At 36.0% G+C, this 24,090-nt stretch overlaps 1 protein-coding gene across 1 annotated transcript in view; it reads left to right on the top strand.

Moving 5' to 3' along the window:
- LOC114349886 (lachesin) overlaps positions 1-24,090 on the top strand; it is an 80,604-nt gene that overhangs the window by 5,452 nt on the left and 51,062 nt on the right. Inside the window, exon 2 of the mRNA XM_028300478.1 lies at positions 16,847-16,966. Within this exon, the coding sequence (XP_028156279.1) occupies positions 16,906-16,966 (61 nt within the window). The 5' untranslated portion in view covers positions 16,847-16,905. The remainder of the gene's footprint in view (positions 1-16,846; positions 16,967-24,090) is intronic.

Below are 24,090 nucleotides of genomic sequence, written 5' to 3'. Positions count from 1 at the left end.
ATGAATATCATAAGCGATAAAATATTTGGTTTGGTTGCAAAAATGTCTTCACAAAAAAGTGACTTGCGAACTGAGTGATTATTACCTACCTATCCTACAACTAATAAACTAAGTATAGAGCTCACTACAAAATAGTTTATTTTATTTAACATCTTATTACTCATAACCAAGTTTATTTTCTTTCAAAATAACCAAAATAGTTCAGGTAATCGTTATGCATCTCTAAAGGTTAATAAACAATCTAGTTCATTAAATTTAAAGCATGAAATTCAGTACTAAATCACCAGCTTCTATCTGCGATTTCAATCGTGAACAGGAAGAAGTTAGATGTTATACATATTTTAGCACATTTGAACGTACGCCAAGTCTGATTTAGCGTGCAATGAATACTTTCGAATAAACTATGAGTTGAGGAAATCGATAACCCATGTTTTGGGATTGGAATCTTAGACTGTAGTTGACATTAAACTTTAATCAATAAGTACAAGGCATAATTGATTTACAACACTTTATTTATGAGCATAGAACGCATAATAAAATAATTCCCTATATATTAATAGAGTCAATTGAGTTGGTAAATGCAACCTCGTATTTTTATTGCTATACAAGCTGTAAAAAGATTGATCGGTGCTATAAAGTGGTAATTTGCTAACTTTTGAGTTCTTAAGACTATCATCATTTATGATTAGACGGCATGATTAGATTTGTCGAAGACTGCATTGTTGCTTTTGCTTTTAGTGTATTCTGCAATATAGCAAATTGTTCAAAATGTGTAATTTAAAAGTCAAATAAAATAGGTCGTCAACACTTAACATAAGGTACCTACATAATGCACAAAGAAAATAAGATCAGAATAATTTTATATGAGGACAGAGAATAACGTTCAAAACGTGCACAGGTTTCCAACCAGAAGATAGATAGCTTTAATATCTAGCTTTAGAAATATCGGGTCACAAACTCACAATAACACAACTATATTGCATATTTTATGCAAGTTTCATAAAACGTTCCGATAGTTTATACTCAGCGACTTCATTTGAACTTTACAACATCATTGTCTATCCAATAATTGTTATCATGGTTTCTTGTTACCGATTATTTATAATATTACTCGCTTCTCAGTATTCTCGATTCGATCTCTCAATAAATTAATTAAATTATAATTAGGAATCTAAATTAAGTTTCCACTAAATCGATTATAACAATTCGCGGCTAGTTAGCCTTTTGTAATTAAATTTCACGTGTAATGAATTCAGGGTTTCGAAATAAACGTTTGAATTTTAACGAAATAAGCACTAGGTATTAGCTAGATAGCTAGTCCAGCAGCTGGAGATCTAGCAGTGCGAGTAGGTATACGGAGGGCCATCCATTCTACCGATCATCACTAGCACATGACTCAAACCTCAAAATCTGTTTTTCTTTGTTATTTAGGAGCATCTGCGCTTACACATCTTAACTGCTGTTCTACAATAACCCCCTTATTAATAAAAAGTTACACCTAGGATGAACACTGGATTGAAATGACATTTCCATACTATCGTAAATGACAATTTAAGTCAGAAATCAACTAGGATGTAACCACAGTGTGTAACTTTTATTAATAAGGGGGATAGAGTTTATTTTAATGGTTGATAGATTTATAGATACCATAAGTATACCTCTACATCGCGAGTTACAGCACCAACCACTAATGATGCCGGCTGCTTAGATCCGTCAGCGAATGCGCGCTCAGTGTGAATTTTTAATCAAGTTTTCACCATTAACATCCAAACATTGGGGTGCTCGAACTATCAGCAATTCCAGCACTCCTCCAAATTGCGACACACGTCGAAGCTAGCGATATCTCCGCAGGGTCATTAAGGGTGCTGTTGTCCGAACTTATTATCGCCTAATTTATGGCCACACATTACCGCTTAAGGCGCCATTAAGCAGCTCCAGTCGGGAATAAATAAGGGGAAGAACATGATGGAATAGTGATGGGCGGTGATCACCTGCATTCTTACCCTTCTGTCGAAGAATTCTCTGAATTCTAGTAGATGAATTCTTCTGGTTCTCCTATTATGATTCTAGCAAGCTTAAAAATTAACTTATTCAGAGTTGAAGCGAACCTCATAACAGTGCCAACGAATAGGTATATTTTCAATTGTGTCATAAACTAAAAATCATTTTTACACACATTTTAAAGCCTACAATAAATTTTATTGACTACTAGTACGTAGAAAAAGTAAATTTATTTTTCGTCTCTATGTATTTTTGTACATACTTAATCATTAAATTGTGTTGTCTTTTTGAATATTTTATTACTATACGATTANTACGATTTCATGTAGGTTGAGAAAAATACTATTTTTAGTCATTACTTATTTTGTTTCACCTACGCCTACGCATCGTACAATTATATTATTACCTACACGTGAAAAAGTTTTCTAAGGAGTTGGGAAAGTACCAAAATATTTATTCGCTTTAAACAATAACATTATTATGTGTATTTAGCTTGATGAATCAAACTCTTCAAAGTGACTTTACATTATCCAGTTGGTCCTTTATTTGAGTTGTGCTTGCTGCTCAGTGAATCCATTATGAATATATCGTAATAAATGACTGCCGTAAACATCAAAATAGCATAAATACAATTTTATTGCATTTGTTAAAAAGTACAAAAAATATTTCTATTTTTAACTGTCCCCAAATGGAAAAGCTATTTTGGAGCACATCACTAGAAAAGTCGCGATAAATAGAGACCTACCTATACCGGGGAAGTCCCGCCAACGCAACCCCCGAAGACGCCACGTGCCGGTTAATTTGTCTGCGTCACACGCCATAAACTGTTTATAGTTTTCTATTAGCGATGTTAAAGGGGGTTTATGTTTGATAACTTTATGTGCTCTTTTTGCTTTGGAACGAGCTTTCGTTTGTTACGCATTAAGTGCTTGAACTAGCTCATTTTATGGCGCTGAACGAAAATTCGAGCCCAAGTGGAAATTATACATTTAAAAGCAAAAGATATAAACGCAATACGTACGTTTTTTCATACAGATTAATAAAATTTAATGGCCATATAATAATTTAGGAGGAAAATAATCCTTATCCTAAACACTGTGGTGATACAAAATCAAATAATGACCGATCACTGACTACCCTAATGTGCTTGTTTCAGGAGGCCTCGACTTTAAAAAATATTTTATTTATAAAATAGTCATTACATTCCATAATCTTTAATTCTCTATAAAAATTTCTTTTAGGTTTGAATTAACGATCAAAATATTTTCTGTTAAACAAAAAGAAACAGCACATGTCAAATAGAGCATTCTAAAGTCCATAATCTGTCTCCCTTTATTCGATTTGAGGAAAAAGAAAGGTTTTAGCTGAGTTTATTTAGCGAAGGCTCAGGATCGCGAGCAATGGCGATAGATCGACATCGGAAACGAACCCCTCACCTTAAATCAATTAAGGGCTATCGACGGATCAGTTTTAATCGCAACTTGAGAATTGTTTTATGAACTTGGGAAATAAATGCCCGAAGTTTCTTGTTAACACAGTATTTGATTAATAGCGCTGCCATTTTAATAGTGTTTTTAAGATACTTAAATGTTAATAGCTTTCAAGTAGGTATTGGTCGTTACAATAGCGCGGCTACGTGAAAACTTACATAATTTCGTTTTCCACTTATTAAGTAGTTACAAAAATACACCTAGTAGGTACACGAATGAAGTAAGAGTAAAAAGTTTTTAGACGTTTTATGCTGGATTGTGGTTAAGGCCACGAATACGACTCCACCGCAATATCCTCCGATCCATAGTCTAAGGCGCAGTAAAGTCGAAATAAAAGTGTCGTTACGTAAAATATACAAAAAGTCTTTATACGACGTTACAGTCTTAACATTCCCGACGAGCACGTGTCAACATCACGGACACTCACATGACCTATTCTTGAAAAGGTACGATACCTGAATAAAGGTAGCACTCGGCCAGCATGTTTGACATGCCTGTATTTACATGGAAACTATGTGTGGCTTAAAAGAAAATAAGTCTTACTACATTTGCATTAAATCCTTATTGTAAGAACAGGAAGCGGCAACCGTGCCGGCAGGGGAAAACGTGCCATAGCTCCGGTGTTTTAGATTTAATATCGGAACGACGTTCGCAGGGATCAGCTCAGGTATTTGTACAAAAAGTGAGCGCCAGTGTGTCACTGTAGATTTTCCTGCTTAGATAATAGGGTGGAGTTTTGCGCGGGAGGTGTCATCAGGAGATTACCTAGACATGCAGACGACGATAAGCGGGCAGTCGTTATAGAGGTTGTCGGAGCCCCTCAAAATATAAACATGGCCAGATGTCGCAGATAACGGAGGAGCTTTTTGCTCTAATGGCAGATTACTCCAGTTGAATATGTTGCGTGTCGACCCTAAGTAAGGCCATGACTTATTGAATGGAAAATTTCTCACGATCTGATAAAGGCGAGGGTTGAGTAACAAACATCTTGCGTCCCTAATTTCGTAATCAATTCTGCTGATAATAGGGTGAGGGCATTAGGAAAATAGATGTATTATGTCTGTAAAATGGTGCGATCGGTGTGCCGTTAACTTTAATGAATATTTCATTGAGTGAAAGCTATTACGGGAAGGTAGATTACAATTTGCACGTGGAAGTGATTAGACAGCAGAAATGAAGCAGTTTTCTGCTCTGCTAGTAAGTATCAGAAGCATGTAAAAAAGTCGGTATTTTCTACATGTTTACTTTCAATACACAGAAAAAGCAAAGCGTAATTTTCACCCGTGACAAAATATTTGGAAAACTTTAGACTCTACAAAATCGTACCTATTCCAGTCAGTAAAATTTATGTAGTAACCAGACTAGGCCCGAAAGTAAATTTTACATTTATCTCTTTATTTAATACACAACCAATAAGGAAGCAGTTAACATGTAAATGGTAAATACGACGATGTCATAAAAGAACGGGAAAAAGTTTATTGCCCGACTCACCCGTGAAAGGAACACGATATTGTGTTCAATAAGGCTTGACAAAGACTTGTCTCAACTCGTACGGATCTTCTAATTAGGTTCACTAATGAATACAGGGCGGGCTCATCCGCAGTTGTCTGGGTAATTAACAGCTGAGATAGGAAATATTAATATTTATAAGCCCCACCGTAGAGAACAAATTTTCGTTATACGTTATAACTAGCTCGAAGTGCCGTTGAATTTTACATACTGATTGTAAGAACAGTCGGCGAGTTTCCGAATATTAGGTTTTGTAAACACTGGGCTTGTGCGCTAATTAATATTTCATTAACTTGTTTTAGTGTTTTGTTTTATTTTAGTAACCAAAGCTGAAGTCTGAATTCATATTAACGAGCTTAATTAAATTTAACATAAAATTCATGCTTTGTTTTGGAATCTGACTATGAATAACATAGACAATTTCAGAGTAAACAACTTAATTAGAAGAAAAAGGATTGTTACTTTGTAACTTTTACGTGGAATACATTTGCTTTGTAAACAATAGTGTATTTTTAGCTTGACTCAAAATATTCTAGCTTATCTTGGGGCTAAATTGCGCGTTGTATAAAGTCGTAGTATAATATTGTCGACACAAGCGAATCGTTTCACGTTCAAATTTGGCTGTAATGAGGCGGATGTTTTTATTACACTGGGCCCTTCTAATAAGCGGGCACTCGTTGTTTGTTCACAAACAATCTCATCCCATTCCGTAATTTTACACCTATATCCGCCAGTTTAGTAAACAAAATTACACAGACTAAATAAGTTAGAAAAACAAGATTATCTCATTTGTTGCGTCTGGGCTTTAGGCGATTATTTTCTGTTTTTTTTACTGTATCTGCTTAGTAAATACGCTTAATTATTTCGACTAAGCTTCATGTAGAATTAATTTTTCGTTGTCTCGCCGTTTTACCTATAATATAATTTTGGGGATTACTTTCGGATACTATGAATAGTTAATATAAATTAAATAAATATCCTTGAACATTTCAAACTACGCTTCTAGTCCCAAACTAAGCAAAGCTTGTACTATGGGTACTAGACAACAGATATAAACATGCTTAAGTAGTTTTTTTTTTCTTTGCGATAGCTCTATTTTTCCTTTAGGTTTACACTTCGAAATACCACTACAATATTGTTATATTACGAGAATATAAATATCTTTGGACAATCTCACACAGCGCCATCTAGCCCCAAAGTAAGCAATTAATATGCTTGTGTTATGCGTGCTAGCTTAACGGATATACTACTTAAGTATATACTTTTTTTTTAAATACATACATATTATACATAGTAACACCCAGACCCGTCACAGAAATTAAAATTCATCATTTCAATTTCTGCCCGGCCGGGAATCGAACCCGGGACCTCTCGGCATAGTAGTCCGTTCTGAACCACTACACCAATCGGCCGATATTGAAAATTAATATTACACTTTGATTTTTGTAAATAATGGCGTAATCAAAAGATCTTCACAGCAAAATGAATACGTCTCTCTCTGAGTAAATAATCGAATCAACAACATCTCTCGTAAGTGTTACCCGGCTCAAATTATTAGCAACATAGGTAATTAAATACCGCATTAGCATCCCCGTGTATAACTGCATTACCCGTTTAATATTCATGAGAGGGAAACTTCCACAAGTGACGAATTCTGAGACTCACCCGCATTGAGTTATGCCCATGAATAATATGAATATGTAGCATAAGAGCATGGCCCTGATAAGCGCAACTTTGACTCGGTCTCAAATTAATCCGAATTTAAAACTGAGACACAAGCTTATGCGAATGGGAGTTTGAGCTTTGGAATGTCACAAGTTATGATCCGTCTGAATCTGATTGCAATACACATTCGTTCGTTCGTTTCAGCCAAATGACGTCCACTGCTGGACAAAGGCCTCCTCCAAGGTTTTCCACAATGCACGGTCCTGCGCTGCCCGCCTCCAGGGTCTCCCCGCGACCTTTACCAGATCGTCGGTCCACCTAGTAGGAGGCCTGCCCACGCTACGTCTTCCAACCCGTGGTCGCCACTCGAGAACTTTTCCGCCCCAACGGCCATCGACTCTACGAGCTATGTGCTCCGCCCACTGCCACTTGATTTTAGCAATTCTGCGAGCTATGTCGGTTACTTTGGTTCTCCTGCGGATCCATTACTCCTGCACATTAGCATTTGGATATCCTCTCGTGTATTGAGATTACTTGTAAGTGCAGTGAGTGAGAGTAGATCCATGAAGTTAGTTTCTTTGGTGTCGTGTCTCGACATAGTATTGATGGAATACGAAAAATCAGTAAATAATTGTGGTCATTACAGAATTTTAACAGATTCATTTACAAATACATTTATAAACTTGTCAAGTTCAACGGCGAGCTATTATTTTCTGCCTATCAGAAAAAATAAAATAAACTTTGTATTCTTTGAAATTGAAATTGACGTAAAACCAATAAGTAAATATGAAATGCCATTCGTGTTATTGCGGTACCTTTACAAAGTCATTAAATTGAATTTCAATTTTGTATGATAGCTTTATCGTGCTTTGTGCTCTCAATATCAAATCTAAGGATGTCCTTAGATATCGATGTCAATACAAATTGATTTTGTTTCCACGGACTGCCGCATCAGGACGGCAGTTAGGACGAGTGATGTTAATACCGTAAAGACTGACGGAGAACTGTATCCCATAATGTCGTACAGATTACCCGAGATTCCGATCAGGCTTCCCGCGTTAGAGGCCAAGTGATATCGGCTAAATAAAAATCAATATCTGAATCGGTCGCGAGTTTCTTCTTCACAATCCATTTGCTCTAAGAACGCGGTACTTTCTCAAAGGGATTTCTTGGGCCCTTATTTCGAGATCCTTTAGGACCACACTTGAGGAACGGTACTGCTTTAGAACCCCGCTTCCGCCCCTCCGAGAAATGTCCAAGATAAGAGAGACGTTTTGGCGCCATTCATGTTTATGGCAGGGCAAATGGCCCTAGAATACTACGTACTTATTATAAACAAGCGCCAACAAATATGTACATTTAAATAAAAGCGTTGGGCTCAACTGAAACTGAATAAAAAACCTAATGTTCCAAAAAGAAGTGAATACACGCCAGTATTTTGATAAAGACAACGATTTATAAGCATTAGATTAAGTAAGTAAAAATAAACAGTCTTTTTCAGCTTAAGAAACTACCGATCTTAAAGAATCCGCTGTGATATCCCAGAAATGGCGGGCCGCAATGCCGGGGCGGGGTGGTATTACTTTATTTTACAAAATGTAGCCACCGTAAAATTTTATGGAAACGGTTTAAGAGGGGACGTGGCGACGGTCATTACCGGCCTACTCGTACCTACACGTGACACGTCGCCAGGGCCGGCTTCCAAGTCGTTGATTTCAATTACCCCCCAATGTTAGATAATGTGCAACTCCTTATTGGAAGTAATTCCTTCAATTTCTTCCGTCGAGCTCCTATTAACCAACGAAGAATTCAGCCCGCTAGAATGGACGAGCCTTATTTTGCTGATAATTTTAGAACAACCCAGCAAATGAGAACTGCTTTAGCGGAATTGAAGGGAATCAAAAAAGCTGATAAACATCTACCAGATACTACTTATGTAAATATACTGGAGTGGCTAAAACGTTTAAAAATATGCCTAGTAACAGGATTCGTCCGTAGCAATATTATCAAGGAATCGATATAGGTAAAAGCTATTTGCGTTATCGGAATATAACAGTTCGGACTGTGTTAAGAGCCGTCTGTATTTGGAACTCTCAATAAAAATAAAATTTCGTAACTGTCTATGGTTGTTGCCATTTACATAATATTAATATGTATTGTAGGAGTTACAAATTGACACGAACACAAAACTCTAAAAGCACGAAGCATAAAAATTTAAACCTAAAAGCGACATTCTTTTGAATGCACAAAGTACACAAGTAGTTCATATTTTATTCACCCGCATTCTGAGAAACCGGAATAAAATGCACCTAAAATACACACGTCATCTTGCGGTGAAATCAAATTTCTGGAAAGCCATACAGTGGGCCCTTAACACGCGGAAACAAACAGCAAATGAGGTAACACACAAAAGGTGAAATTGGAATATGAAGTTGGGCTTCGGGCCGATGGAGTTTACGCTTGTCCCCAGAGACACTTGCCAAACAAAGTTTCTGTTTTATCAAACTGGTAATTCACATTTTTTGTTTTATTGCCGTAAAGCTCAAGAGATTTATGGGCGGCCACTTTGCATTAATTTCACATTCATTACAGATCTCTTGAATTTTCGCCGAAATTTTTTCCCGCTATTGAGTGTAAATTACAATGGAATTATGCATATTTTTATTCAAGTAACGGACAAAATATTGTCGTGAATTATAAGTCTCTATAATGGCTTAGTGACGTACATAGTTATGGGTTTTAGGTGAATTAATAGATCTTTTGGTCACTCAGGTACACTCGTATGTCTTCGCCTCACCTGCGTGATTTGCATAATACACATATTTACGTTCTATATTAAAAAAAAATAGGAGAGAGTTGTATCCCTCGAAAATATTTTTAAACAGAAGCAGCGGCCTTAAAAATTGCTCTACTTAAACAGATGCACTAGACTTCTCTTTCTTATTATAACATCAGCATATACCTACTATCACTACCACATATATTTCTTACAGAAATTGAGAACGTATTAAACTTTGCACATCAAATTACAAGACATTAAAATAGTTGAACGACTACCAAAACTGCGGACTGGATAGCAAAACCGCATGGCGTCCGTAAACCTTTAATGAAGATTAATTGTCCATTGCAACCCTCTTGCTGTACGACTTTCATCTTGCTGATTGAGATAAGTTTACCGAGAAACTATTGTATGGGGTCTCCTGGAAAAGTCACGGCTGAATTCCATGGAAATGTACCACAATTCTCCGCAATTAACCAAATTGATGTTACTCAACTGGTGGAACGACCACTGTAAAAATATGTCAGTAGACGAGGAATGTAAAGACTAAATAACATTCACCAAATACTTTTTCCAAAGATAAAATAATATACAGAGAAACAAGCTCATGGAACGAAAATGTTATACCTATCATTAATGTATAATAAATAATGTATTGATATGACATTATCCGTTTATTTGTTTGTTCTTTTCTATCCAAAACATGGACTGATGAGTTACAATTCTATTACTTGCTCAGAGTCTATTATCCTCTGACCCAAGCCTCTAACCTTTTGTTTTCAACCTACTTTTCTGTCTACACTTTTAAACAGGACACTTCTCGGACGCACAGNGGACGAACAAAACGGAATTCCCCTCAAAATTCTGTATCCATCGTAGATTACTGCCCTCTGCCATCCGTTCCTTATCGCAAGGAAGTGCCTGTACCCCCCATTGTGTCCCCGAAATAGTGGTAATCGACTGGGAGCCCGCGGCTAACGACTCTTTGATTAGAACTAGACATTAGAGCTAGTTCACAATGATGGAGTAGGAGCTACTAGAATAACTTCAATTGATGACAGGAAATTGGATTAGTTCGACTAAACTTTTGAATTGTCACGTTTGGCCTTTATTTACTTGAGAAGGTTGACTATAAAATGGATGAAAGTTACTACTATCTGTTCATTACACTTTATTACACTCGGATATTACCGTAATGGCCGCGTATCCACATGTTAATGACGAGTGAGGAGATATGTTTTTAAATCATGGCACACGTTTGACTCGACAAACAATAAAACCATTTGGCGACCGTTTACATTTGAAGATTGAGAGAGACTGCAAGTCAAGTATTGCCAGAGAGAGTCAATTTTAATCCTTAAGACTTGTCTTCTTTTTCTTATTAAATAATATTAATACATCAACGATATTCATCTAGCTGCACCTTTAGCTACACGATGCGCAGGACATAATTTGAAAACCGCTAGGCAAATATTTCAAATGGTAGCACGCATCACGCAATAAGTTTGAAACCTAAACGTAAGATGAAACCTTTTGTTTACCAAATACGCAAACAAAAACATTAGTGCTAGTAAAATTGCTGCTATCACGGCAATTTAAAGTCGTTATTAACTATAAATAATTTTAAAAGCTTTCAGTAATCTTTATAAGTAACTTTTAGGAATTTCGTAATTTTGAAATGGTTTTGAAATGGTTTAAAAGCAGTGTGAACGTGCCTTACAGCTATTAAGGCTTGGTATTTCTTCTAAAGTAGGTATTTCGCGCTGTCAAAATCTGCGCGCGCAATTCTTCGCCGAAAACAGCGCGTCAAAGAGCTCCCGCCACAATTTCCAGCTACACAGTATAGAAATACGCAGTTGGTTAGGTAAAGTTGACTTCCTTCCTTTCAAGCGTCACACTCACAACACTTTCTAATAGAAATCATATCCAAGTGATACNATGGCCGCATATCCACGTCATGCTAATGACGAGTGAGAAGATATGTTTTTAAATCATGGCACACGTTTGACTCGACAAACAATAAAACCATTTGGCGACCGTTTACGTTTGAAGATTGAGAGAGACTGCAAGTCAAGTATTGCTAGAGACAGTCAATTTAAATCCACAAGACTTGTCTTCTTTTTCTTTTTAAATGCATCAACGATATTCATCTAACTGCACCTTTAGCTACACGATGCGTTGGACATAATTTGAAAACCGCTTGGCAAATACATATTTCAAATGGTAGCACACATCACGCAATAAGTTTGAAACCTAAGTAAACGTAAAATGTAATCTTTTATTTACCAATTACGCAAACAAAAACATTAGTGCAAGTAAAATTGCTGCTATCACGGCAATTTAAAGTCGTTATTAACTATAAATAATTTTAAAAGCTTTCAGTAATCTTTATAAGTAACTTTTAGGTAGGAATTTTGTAATTTTGAAATGGTTTAAAAGCAGTGTGAACGTGCCTTACAGCTATTAATTGCTCTTGGCAAGAATCCTTATTGAACGTTTTGATCATCGCAATAATATTATATGTCATTTGAAGCTTCAAATTAACGTTTTGATTAGAAATTTTAGTTTACACACTGAGGAGATAGGTAATTGTACCGAAGAAGAAATGTATATTTTTTTTAATAACGTTATTGTTATTTCATCTCGCCTGATGGAAAATATCTAAGTTCCAGATCAGCGACACAACCATTTTAATATTTTTTCAGTATTGAAATATTTTTAACAAAACTGCTGCATTATTCTTATTTAAAGTTTACTCTTAGACCATCTCTCTAACGAAAATATTATTTAATTAAATTTTGTTGAAATTGGAATTAAAAACGTCCAAACGCTTACAATGACTTAAAAACCCACAAGTAGGTACCTTACTTCATCACATCTGCGAACATCTAATCCACTTACCCGCCCCTTAAAATCCATTTCATTACTCTCATAACCGATGCATCAAATCTGACAAACCCCCGGGAGCCGATAAACTGTACATTGTTGCAAACGCCTGAATCGTTGCACGATCTGAATCATTTGTATAAGTCACAGCTCGAGCTAAACAGCCAACTAAATTGTTGCTGAAAATATGGCATTACAAGTGGCTATTTAAAACGAAACGAAGTGACAATTAATTTTAGCTTTCACAAGCATCGTCGTAATTAACTTGGTTCAACTTTAGGTTATGTTATAATTAAAATACCACAAATATCTTTGGACACTCACTAATAAGATTCATAGAACAGGAGTTTTTAAAATTACATCTTATTTCAGCATTTTGATTTTTCTGGCATTTTATAAAGCAGTCAAAGATCCTTCTGTTGTTCTAATAGACAAGAAGACCGTGATATAATTTTATTTATAAACTTATTACGATAAGTTATAAGTAACTTATTAGTAAGCTAAACAATTGCACCCGTAAATATGGTAGCAAAACTGTTGTTTTTGAGCTATGCCTTTGAGCGGTCCCCTTCCGCCATCAAAACTAAATCAAGTAGGGCGAATGGCGTAACCGACCGCCCTTGCAGTAAGATAAAATGTAAAGGGAAGTTTGATTCACTCGCGTGACACACGTAGGGACGAGTCCCTTTTCGGCTCGGATTGAATTTGAAAGAAAATTATTATAAATTCATGCGATTCTCTTACAATATACGGTGTTTTTCCACTGCGCCATTTTGATATTATTATTCCATCTCACTCTAGTAAATTACGAGTATGAAAGAGTAAATACAATTTTGTACGAGACTGAAAGTGATTTTATTAATACCTAGTTTCACAAACTTTATGTAGGTACTTTTTTCTTTCTTTCTTTCTTTCATATCACAGTTCTAAACCTAAGTTTGTTTAAAACTCGTTTATTGGTGAAATTGGACTTATTACATTTTGTAGGTACAGTGTACTAGTAACATGTATTATCATCATGAATCAGGTCGTTATGGCTATAACGAGTTTAAACTTCGCGTCGTGGGTCGTCCCCTCAGATCATAGAAAGAGAAGTCGTCCCCTATAAGACATACTGAGGGAAATCGCTCTATTTGCCTACAACTCATATCTCCGAATCGAGGGTACTTAACGGACATTATTGGAAAACTCAAGCCCAGTCTTACATGGCAAAGATCGATTCTATCGACGTTAACTCGCGTGTTACAGAAAAGTTAAATTTAATATCGACGAAATCAAGATATCTACCTACCTACGTCTGGCATATTAATTTGGAGACTTTAATGATGAAATATGAAGCCTAATTTGTTCAATACTGAGTCGGCGTTAACTTGGCATTACATGGAGTCAAACGTTAACCTTGCTCGTTAATGTTCAAATTGTTTCTTAATGCTTCGAGATGATAATATCTCTGTCGTCCTTGGGAACAAAAGCAGAGAATATTTTAATTAAAAGCACTAATATTTTACACGTAAGTGTACAGACACCTTGGATTGTACTTGTCAAACTTGAAAAACATGAATTAAGACTGCCAAGAGACTTATACCGAGGTGATTAATTATTCAAAAAGATGCTAAATTACTTTCTTCGCATATTAATCACATTCACACTTGACAATTTTTTGAGTTAAATTCGTTAGAAATTCATAGTATCGAAGTAGCCATCGCAAGCTGGTGATCATGTGTCGTGTCACTCGTGTCGGAGATCAAATTTACGACGGACTCCCGAGAACCACGACGGTTTCTGCTAAGCTTGTTTTACGTAACTCGAGAAACAATATTGTCTGCAAGTGAAAAGCTGTACGTGCGTTGTACAGCTCTAGGTTTAATGTGCAAACGAATAAATCATGGCCATAGTTGCGTAGTTCTAAAGGTGCATCCGAGCAGGTGACTCTGACAGCACAAATAATGAGGGCCCAAATGTGAACAATGGAGCACTGGCTTGTGAATGACCTTTTGTATTCAGAGTTACTTTACACGAGTGCAATGACTCTGGTGTGATATTTAATTGCTCAAGCGTCCTAATGCACTCAAGTATGAGCAACTTATTTCGCAAAATATTTACAGAGACCATTCCACTCTGAAACATTTAAGCAGTTTTACAAAAATAATACGTGTTTGGTTTAATCTCTCAACATCCTGCCACAGTGAGAAGATACAGTTTTAACGCTTTAGGTATTCGAATTAGCGAACTCAGCCAAAAACTGTTTCATAAAAGTTAAGCGTACTTACCTACAATGCTACTAGTAAGAATATTAGATATAAGATTCAACCGCGTCTTCTAATTACTTAATCCACGATTTGCTTTATAATTACTTGGATTGGGGGTTGAAAAAAGTCGTTGGAGCACGTCTTAGGCAAATATCGTGGGCTGAGGTGGAGGTTCATCTCGAGATAAGCGGCGGCCGGCATCTGGGAGCGTAATTAAGCACATCTGCCTACATTCAATTTTGAAACGGCGGATGAGTTGCCCCGCGCCTTGGGGTCCATTCAGAACTCAGGGTACGAGCAAATTGCTAAACTTTCAATTAAAGAGTTGTTATTCAAACCGCTCTCCCGCCCGACGATGGAATTATATTTTATTTAAAAACCAAAACTCTTATAGCCACTTGTTTCCCGTTCCAGTTGGCCACAGTTTTACGATTTCACAAATTAAGTTGTGCAAATTTATTAACAGCTGTCTCGTGGTATTAAATAGGTTTTCTGCTTAGCTTTCATGCGGTTTGTAATAAATTGCTTTGAATTTAAATTCGTTACAATCCTCTTTAAAAACAAACGCGATAATGAGTTTTGAATAAGTTATTTGCAGAGTGTAAAGGATAAACTCAAGTAAATTAGTTCTACTAAATATTTAAATTACATTTCTTCGAATCGTGTAGAATTACGAAACCGTGTGAGGTATGCCTACTCTAAATATGTAATTGGCCTGAATCGACATTGATATGACCTAATGTGAATTATATCTTTTTTCTTTTACATAATATTACTTATAACCAATTTTTAATCTGACAAAAATATTTTACTTCAGTCAGGTAGTTAGGTACTACAAACGAATCACGTAATACGACGATAGAGCACAACTAAATTAAAAACACATACATGCAAAGCGAATAATGTCTAAATTGCATGCTCACTGTTCAATATCTCAAAGAGCTTTCAGCCTAAGAACAGAACCTACCAATACATCAAACACTACGCACATATTAATCATCGGAAGTTAGATATCATACATTTACGATATCGGTATACCTACGTCCATAATAATTAATGGTACAAAAGCCTCCAATAATTTCTAATTAAAGGATTGATACATTATAGCATGGATAAAACGAAATCTTATCGTTATTAATAATTGATCATTAAAACCTTACATAAGATATTGATTTAGTTTATGTTACACTAGCTTTCCGCCGGCGGCTTCGCCCGCGTGGAATTTTGTGTCACAGAAAAACATTATTACGCGCGTCCCTGTTTCAAAAACCGGGATAAAAACTATCCTATGTCCTTTCCCGGGACTCAAACTATCTCTATGCCAAATTTCATCAAAATCGGTTCAGTGATTTAGGCGTGAAAACAAGACAGACAGAGTTACTTTCGCATTTATAATATTAGTATAGAAGTATAGAAAGTATAGACGATATGAATATGGTCGTTCGTTTAAGGTTTGTTTTTACAGATACGGATTCAGATTCCGCTAGCAATATCAGTATGATGAGCACAAGCATTTAAATACGGATTTATAATAATCTGTTTCAATAAAAAGAAACCCTGAAATCTAGAAAAGTGTGTTTTCTCAGGGAGATATTGTTCTTAGAACGTGGAGCGTGGAATAAAGAAGGTTTTTTTTTCAATATCATACCTGAAATCCCCTTTTTACCCTAAAAGAGGATGAAAGTTTACAATGAAAGTTCGTATTTTTTTTTAAAGTCTTGTTTTAGGCCAAGAATTGGAAGTAAAAAGAAACTTTTGTTCAAACGTATCGTATCTAATCATATCTTGTTTTATACAACATTATTTTTTGTATATACGAAAGCCGAAACACGTGTCACGTATTTTAATTTTTGGAATCAGTATAAAAAAAAATGATACCTTGAAAAGTCACGAAGTAAGTAGGTACCAAGCTTTTTTTGAGACATCGTACAGCGCGCGGCACTTTCGTTGTTGACAACACAATGTTTGTTAAGCTTTGAAAACATTTTACATCACATTACAAATAAAATCACCACTATTTACAATAATTTCTATCCACAATCACTATCAACAATTTCGCAACGCAGCGCGGGAGAAAGATGCGGGGTGTCCGTAAATTATGGATTTGTAAATATTATTTAGTAAAAATGTAACATGATATAAAAAATATTGCGATGGATTCTATTACTGATTCTGAACAAATAGTTTTAAGGTTTCGTATATAGTACTAAAAATAACCTTGTATTCTTGGAATTGTTTCATATTAAAAGTGTATTATTTCGTTTCAGTATTAGCAGTGCCCCACGCGCCTTCGGCTCGATGCGCGGCGTGCGACGGAGGAGGGAGCATGCTGATGCGGCTCCTCATACTTAGCGCCGCGCTCGCGGCAGCCAACACCGGGAAACACGGTAAGAAAGAAAGAAAAAGAGAAAGAAAGAGGAATGAAAGAAAAAAAAAGAAAATAAGAAAGAAAACAAAGAAGAAAGAAAAAAAAGTGGTTCATTAGAACAGTTAGTAATAAAATGTTTGTACCAAAATGGCAACCACTCAACATGAGCTATGTAGGATGAAACAGAACATAATGCGAGAACTATTCTGTACTTTAAAATTATTTATACAGCAAAATCCTACCCTAAATAACATTTTCTTGACTGCTAGGGTACCTACTCTGAGATTTTAAATTATGGTAAGTAATTATTCTATAATTGGATGAAGCAAGAATCGTGCACGAAATTTCGCTCATTGTCAAATATTGACCAGCCAAACCTGTATAAGCTTGTTACAGTATATTGGCCGTTGCGAGAATTCAAAGCTCGTTAATAATACGATATCATAAACGCGAATAGATGCGATCTCGCCACAACTTTATTATCTTCGGATTATTCTATTCAAATTCGGCAACATCGGCAAACAGAATAACGTCGACTTGGCCCTTGTTGTTCTCAAATAAGTACACAGAGTTGCCAAGTTAAAAAATTTCGCGTAAAATTTGCATAAACCTCACCGCTCTGTTCACTTTTTCATACTTTTTCTTTTTCATTTCATCCCTCACGGTGGTCCGCAACTCATTTCATTAGGAGATTTTATAAATTATTTATACGGATAATGTCTACATGCCTGCCCCGAATGTTCTTTCTAAACAACTGTTTATTTTCCATTGAATTCATTATCTTTATTATGGTTTTTTGAGATAATCTCATCAAACAATTGGTAATTCTGCTCAAGTTTTCTTTGTAACTTATGGTAATTGAAAATTAATATGATTTATGTTACTTCTGTTAGAATTTAAGAGATTAGAACCTGCTCTAGACCTAGTATAGAAATGTCAACAACTTATTAAAATCAAAATACAGAGAAAAGTCGTAAGCTTCAAACCATTTAGTGTGAAATGGAGCGAGTGTAAAGAAAATAGACCTTACGTAATTTTATTTTGAATCGCTCGCTCTCCTCATTCCGAGATGTGTATTCCTTGAATTTCTCATTAGGAAATCCTGCCTGAAGTTCTAATAAGGAAACCTATGCCTTTGCAGGCAGAGTTGTAATTAAATTGAAACGACATGTCGGTACCTCGCTGGAGTATGTGACGTTGGCAATGCACGCGAGATGTGAAATTGAGCTTATGTCACACAGCTGGTTTTAGAGCAAACTGATAAAGATAGTACATTATTGACCATAATTATTACAAAATAGTTAAACGCGCGTTGAACACTGGTTTAAAATAACGTTTCCATACTAAATTACAATTTAAAGTGTTCAACACTCGTTTAATTTTTTTTGTTCCCAGTTTGGTTAGCNTGGTTAGGTATTCAGATTTCATTCGTTCGTTTCAGCCAAATGACGTCTACTGACAAAGGTCTTCCCCAAGGATTTTCATAACGACCGGTCCTACGCTTCCCGCATCCAGGTTCTTCCAGCGTCCTTCACCAGATCATTGGTCCACCTAGTGTACGTAATTCAGCCTTAAATTAACCTTATTGTCCGAAAAATCTTTACGTTATTTAAAAGGCAGGATAGATCTATCGTAGTCGGGGCAATCAAGCCATGTCATATGCTCATGGCCGCTCAAGTCTAACGCTAAGGCTGTAACTTTAGTTACGACAACCCAGTTGAGAGACGACGTTACCAAGGCCAGTACTGAAAGCATGATAGAGTAAGGTTTTTATGAGAAAAATCTGCTATGGAACATGATAGAAAGTAGAACTTTTCATTTTTAATAAATATTTGGACTCTATTTTAAAACTTAATCTTAAATGGATGTTTGGTATCTTTTAATCATTAGAAAGAATGAAAGAAAAAAAATTGGCAACAAATTAAATCATCTCTATGTCTATGTTTCATTCATACATTCGTTGATATGAATTTTTCTATTTTTTACACATAAAACAAATTCAGAACAATGTTTTGTTGTTATTCTTATGTCTAGTTAAAGCAATAAAAATAAGCTATGCATAACTCGTGCGCAAAAATACTGTAGACAGTTGTTATAATGTAATTACAATATTCCTGACTTTTTCAGTGTTTTAATTAGCATACTTTTATATCTATTGTAGTCCCCTCACTGGCTGGTTTCAGCTTTCTGTCAGTTATCAGGTTTATTTGGTGTTCGTGAGTCTGAAACATTAATAAAAGTGAGGTACTGTAGCAGCCGAATTACTGAGTGTACGATAAGTTCAAGTTAGGCTAAGGTTGAGTTGCACCACCTTATTTTAACCGTAACAATAACAATAGTTGGTGCTTTTTGTATGGACTTTGACAGATTTTTGACGTTTTTGTCAAAGTTAGAGTAAGATGATGCAACTCAGCCAGTAAGTGGAATTTGCCGAAATATAGTTAGTTTTAAATTTATTTTATAACATTCATAAGGTAGGTAATAGTGCAATACTTACATGACAGACCATTTTGTATGGTGAAGCAGCGCAGAACCGCCAAATAATTTATTCATCAAACCACACCGGGGAGGCTCCAATGTAGCTGAAAAATTAAAAAGTAGTTTTATTGAAAATACGTCATCGTCGCCAAACTTTAATAATTTCTGTTTGTGTCCAATCCAGTTAATGTTTGTGTCCAATTAGTGCTGACTGCTTCAGTGTAAACCTAGCTCTACTATCGCTCTCGGACGTTTGTCCAGCGAATGTATCGTAAATAACTGGACCTACTACCGGCCTGCGATGGGACTCATATAACACACAGTATTGAATACCTAATGCCTGGCTGTGTCGCCGGTTGCATAGCGTAGGCAGATAGGTATTTGCGGCCGGTTGTTTGTTTACGCTGCTAGCTTGTTCAATTAAAAATAAAATTTGCTTTTTGCAAATTACAGAACACAGCAGGCTTTTGTTTTTGTTATACTGTATTCTTTGTCGGAAATGTATATTCGTATCATCGGGGGTTTTGAATCAGTGTATCTGTTTTAACTTATATTTCTCCTCACTTTGAGTGAGTTAGTTAACTCACCGTCCAAAGTGAGGATTATGACAGAATCTGACTCTCTGGTCATAATTTCAGGTGTGTCAGTTTTTTAAGTTTAATAAAACTATTATCCAATTTTAAATTTCAACAAAAATTACTTATGATAGAAACATATCAGCATCAAACAATTAGCTTCAACTTGAGGATCCTCATATTCACGTCACGTTACCATTTTCCCTCAGAATAAATTCTTCCTTTAGAACGTAACTCCAGTGCGATTGCCAAATACTCTTAAATACCCTCAAGAATCCCCCCAATAAACATCGCCCACAGCGTTTATCCTGGAACACGCGTAATTCCTGAAAGCACGTGTCATACACCCGAAGTACACAAGCCTGATCTGGACTTCCCGGAAACGCTCGCTAATCCTTAATTCCGCTTGACTTACGCTTGACATAGGACCTGCCCGTCTACTCGGTAGAGGCATTCGTCATAAGTCACAGTTTCCGGAAAGTATTCAACTAGACATTTGCCACGGTCATTATAATCCGCTGGAAACAGAAATCTTTTTGAAGATAAGGCCGAGTTGCACCACCTTATTTTAACCGTGGCTGGTGTATATTGTATGCAGTTTGGCAGATTTTTGACGTTTTCCAAAGTAAGATGGTGCAACCCAGCTTAAGAAAACGGCATCATTTTGTCTTTTGTTTGCTTAAGCTTCATTATGAAGCAAAATTCTAACTTGAATCCATAGTAATCTGATAGTTTAATTGATTCCTACGTGTAGATTTATGCTTGTCGTTTTATGTTGAAAACTCTTATGTTGAAAACTCACTCATTGGGAAATATAATATGATTGTATTTTTATGATCGACAAATTATTCTATTTGTTTTCAATTCAGTTAAGGTATCAAATTGAAAAAATTTTAATTGAAATAATAACAATTTTATTTAACACTAGCGGCTGCCCGCGACTTCGTACGCGTGGATCTCATTTTACCCCCTTCATCTATCTTACGCAGTTCAGATTTTGTCATACAAATGTTTTTTCCCGTTAACTCCCGTTCCCGTGGGAATTTTGCAATATCCTGTTGTGACTAAGCTTTAAGTTTACTAAGGTAGGTACCTGCATGCGAAATTTCAAGCGTCTAAATTACGCGGTTTAGATTTTTTCATACAAATGTTTTTTCCCGCTAACTCCCGTTCTCGTGAGAATTTCTGGAATTCCTTGTTGTAACTAAGTTCTAAGTTTACTAAGGTACCTACATACCAAATTTCAAGCGTCTAACTTAAGCGGTTTAGATTTTTCATACAAAAAGATTTTCCCGCTAATTCCCTTTCCCGTGGGAATTTCGGGAATTCCTTGTTGTAACTAAGCTTTTAGTTTACTAAGGTACCTACATGCCAAATTTCAAGCGTCTAACTTAAGCGGTTTAGATTTTTCATACAAAAGAATTTTCCCGCTAATTCCTGTTCCCGTGGGAATTCCTAAGTATACTATAACCTGCCCAGGAGTATGAAGAATAATTGTACCAAGTTTCGTTAAAATCCGTCAAGTAGTTTTTGTTTCTATAAGGAATTGTACCAAGTTTCGTTAAAATCCGTCAAGTAGTTTTTGTTTCTATAAGGAACATACAGACAGACAGACAGACAGACAGACAGACAAAAATTTTACTGATTGCATTTTTGGCATCAGTATCGATCACTAATCACACCCTGATAGTTATTTTGAAAATATATTTCAAGTACAGAATTGACCTCTCTACAGATTTATTATAAGTATAGAAGACAAAATAATACATCAATTATAACAAATTACACAGACACTTTTCATAAACGGTAAAAACCTATCAAGCTCTATTAAAAAGAGAGCACACAGCCTTATTGATACAGGTAGGTCATATTAAGTAATTATTAGGCAATTGTTCCTTATGAGTCACAGTTGTAATATGTGCACGTGTACGAGTACCTACCTATGTATACGTAGCTTCTATACGTAGAGTTTAACAGTTAAACTATTGGTAAAATAGATAGATGAAAATTAAATGAGTTCTTGATGTGCATAGAGTGTTGAGTAACTTTGAATTTTTCAGGATAGCTTTGAACAGGAAATAATATGCATAAAGTGCAATTCTGTACCGCTTAGTGACCCTGATATTGAGGTAACTCTGAAATTTCAGGAAATTTAGGTAGTATCTGTATATTAGGTATACAGCATTGTATGTTTTACTGTTCAAACGTACCCTGAAATACAATGTTACCCAAGATGCTGTATTGGTTTAGGGCACACTGAAAACCAGCGTCGTGGCCTTCCTTACATTGGGCCACGGCACATGCTGAGTGAGATCCCATTGCGGTGGGCATCGCTGTTGCGAGCGACAGGGTGGCACTGCTCAGTTCACTTTTTATTTGCTTGTAATTTGTTTTTATGTGCTATTTCTGTCTTTTTTTTTTCATATTCTTTGTCCTTACGTGATGTTCATCGTAAATGTTTCTTTATTTCTTTCTAGTTTTTCATTTTTTATCAGGTGATCTGAATGTGCTTCAACCCAAATAATTCTTTACTATACAATTATCTCGTCACCGTGTAAAATTGAAACATCAAACGAGTGCCGCACCCACGGCAGGACTCGAAATATTTTACCTTCTAATTACCTATTAACCGGATGAGAGCACCAAACTAATTGCCATCTGCCTACGAACCTATTCCAAAATTGCTCCGCATCGCTTCAACGACATTCACTTGTTAACACAACACAGAGAACATTAATTTCTCTGTATGAAATTAGCAGATAGGTGCGTACTTACCCTGGGGCGTGGTGGCACTTTTAGCGGACTTATCATACGCACATGCACATTCATATTTGCAGAGAGCATACTTACAGCGAAATGATAGGTACTTTATAATGAACTGTCTGGCCCTCGTCAGCTCTTTGTCCATGTACTTACTTATTTTGCATTCCCAAATAAACTTTTGTTTTTAGTGCGATCGTTATCAGCAAGCTTATATCCAATATCCTTCTAGATAAGATACTTAGGTAGTTCTCACATAATAATAATAATAATAATGATTTGAAAGTTCTGTGGGAAGGCCAGCTTAGCAATATTCGTAAATTTTTCTACAGTAAAACCAACAGTCTTATACACCAAGCTGTGATAGAGCTAGACGACAACATGACACCCTTGAATTTAAAACAGAGAGAGATGACTTTTAATTCAGAAGAGCACAGCACTAAGGAGAAGCTAAACACATGGCGTCAAAAACAACTTCATGGCAGAGATCTTCAAGATCTAGAACAGCCGCATGTAGATCCCGTAGCATCAAATAAATGGCTTAAATTAGGATACTTGTTCCCCGAAACAGAAGGCTTCTTAATTTCAATCCAGGACCAAGTAGTAAATACCAAAAATTATAGAAAATTCATAATTAAAGACCCAAATGCACTAGATGATAGATGTAGGAAATGCCATAGACAACCAGAAACCATCCAGCATATAATTAACGCATGTCCAGTTTTAACTCAGAATGATTATACACACCGACACAATCAAATTGCACACTATGTCCATCAAAAACTTGCCATTAAATACAAATTATTGCCTCCTAAAGTAGAACCGTACTATCAATACACACCTAAAGCCGTTCTAGAGAGCCCCAGTCACAAGTTATATTTTGACCGCGCCATATTAACCGACAAAACCATATACTGTAATAGACCAGACATCACCGTAGTTGACAAAAATAATAAAATTGCTTACCTAATAGATATAGCCGTCCCTAACACACACAATTTAAAAAGATCCATAACAGATAAAATTCACAAATATTCCGAATTGAAAGATGAGATACAAAGGATATGGAAGCTAGATAAAGTATATATTGTGCCACTGGTGCTCTCTAGTACTGGAGTAATCCCTAGACACCTGCACCGCAGCATCAGCCTATTAGAACTCCCAGAACATACATATATTACAATGCAAAAAGCAGCAATTTTAAATACATGCCGTATAGTGCGCCGATTTCTTCAGGATGAACCGACAATCTCTTCAGAGCTATCACAAACTATGACTTAAGAGACCATATACTTGGCAATGCCCGTAAATGGTTTTAAAACACACCAGC

This window comes from Ostrinia furnacalis, unplaced genomic scaffold, assembly GCF_004193835.3.
Source record: "Ostrinia furnacalis isolate ACB-3 unplaced genomic scaffold, ASM419383v2 OfSCF0710, whole genome shotgun sequence".
In the NCBI taxonomy this organism is placed as follows: Eukaryota; Metazoa; Arthropoda; class Insecta; order Lepidoptera; family Crambidae; genus Ostrinia; species Ostrinia furnacalis.
Note: the sequence above shows the minus strand (reverse complement) of the source record. Positions and strands in the feature narration are given on the sequence as shown.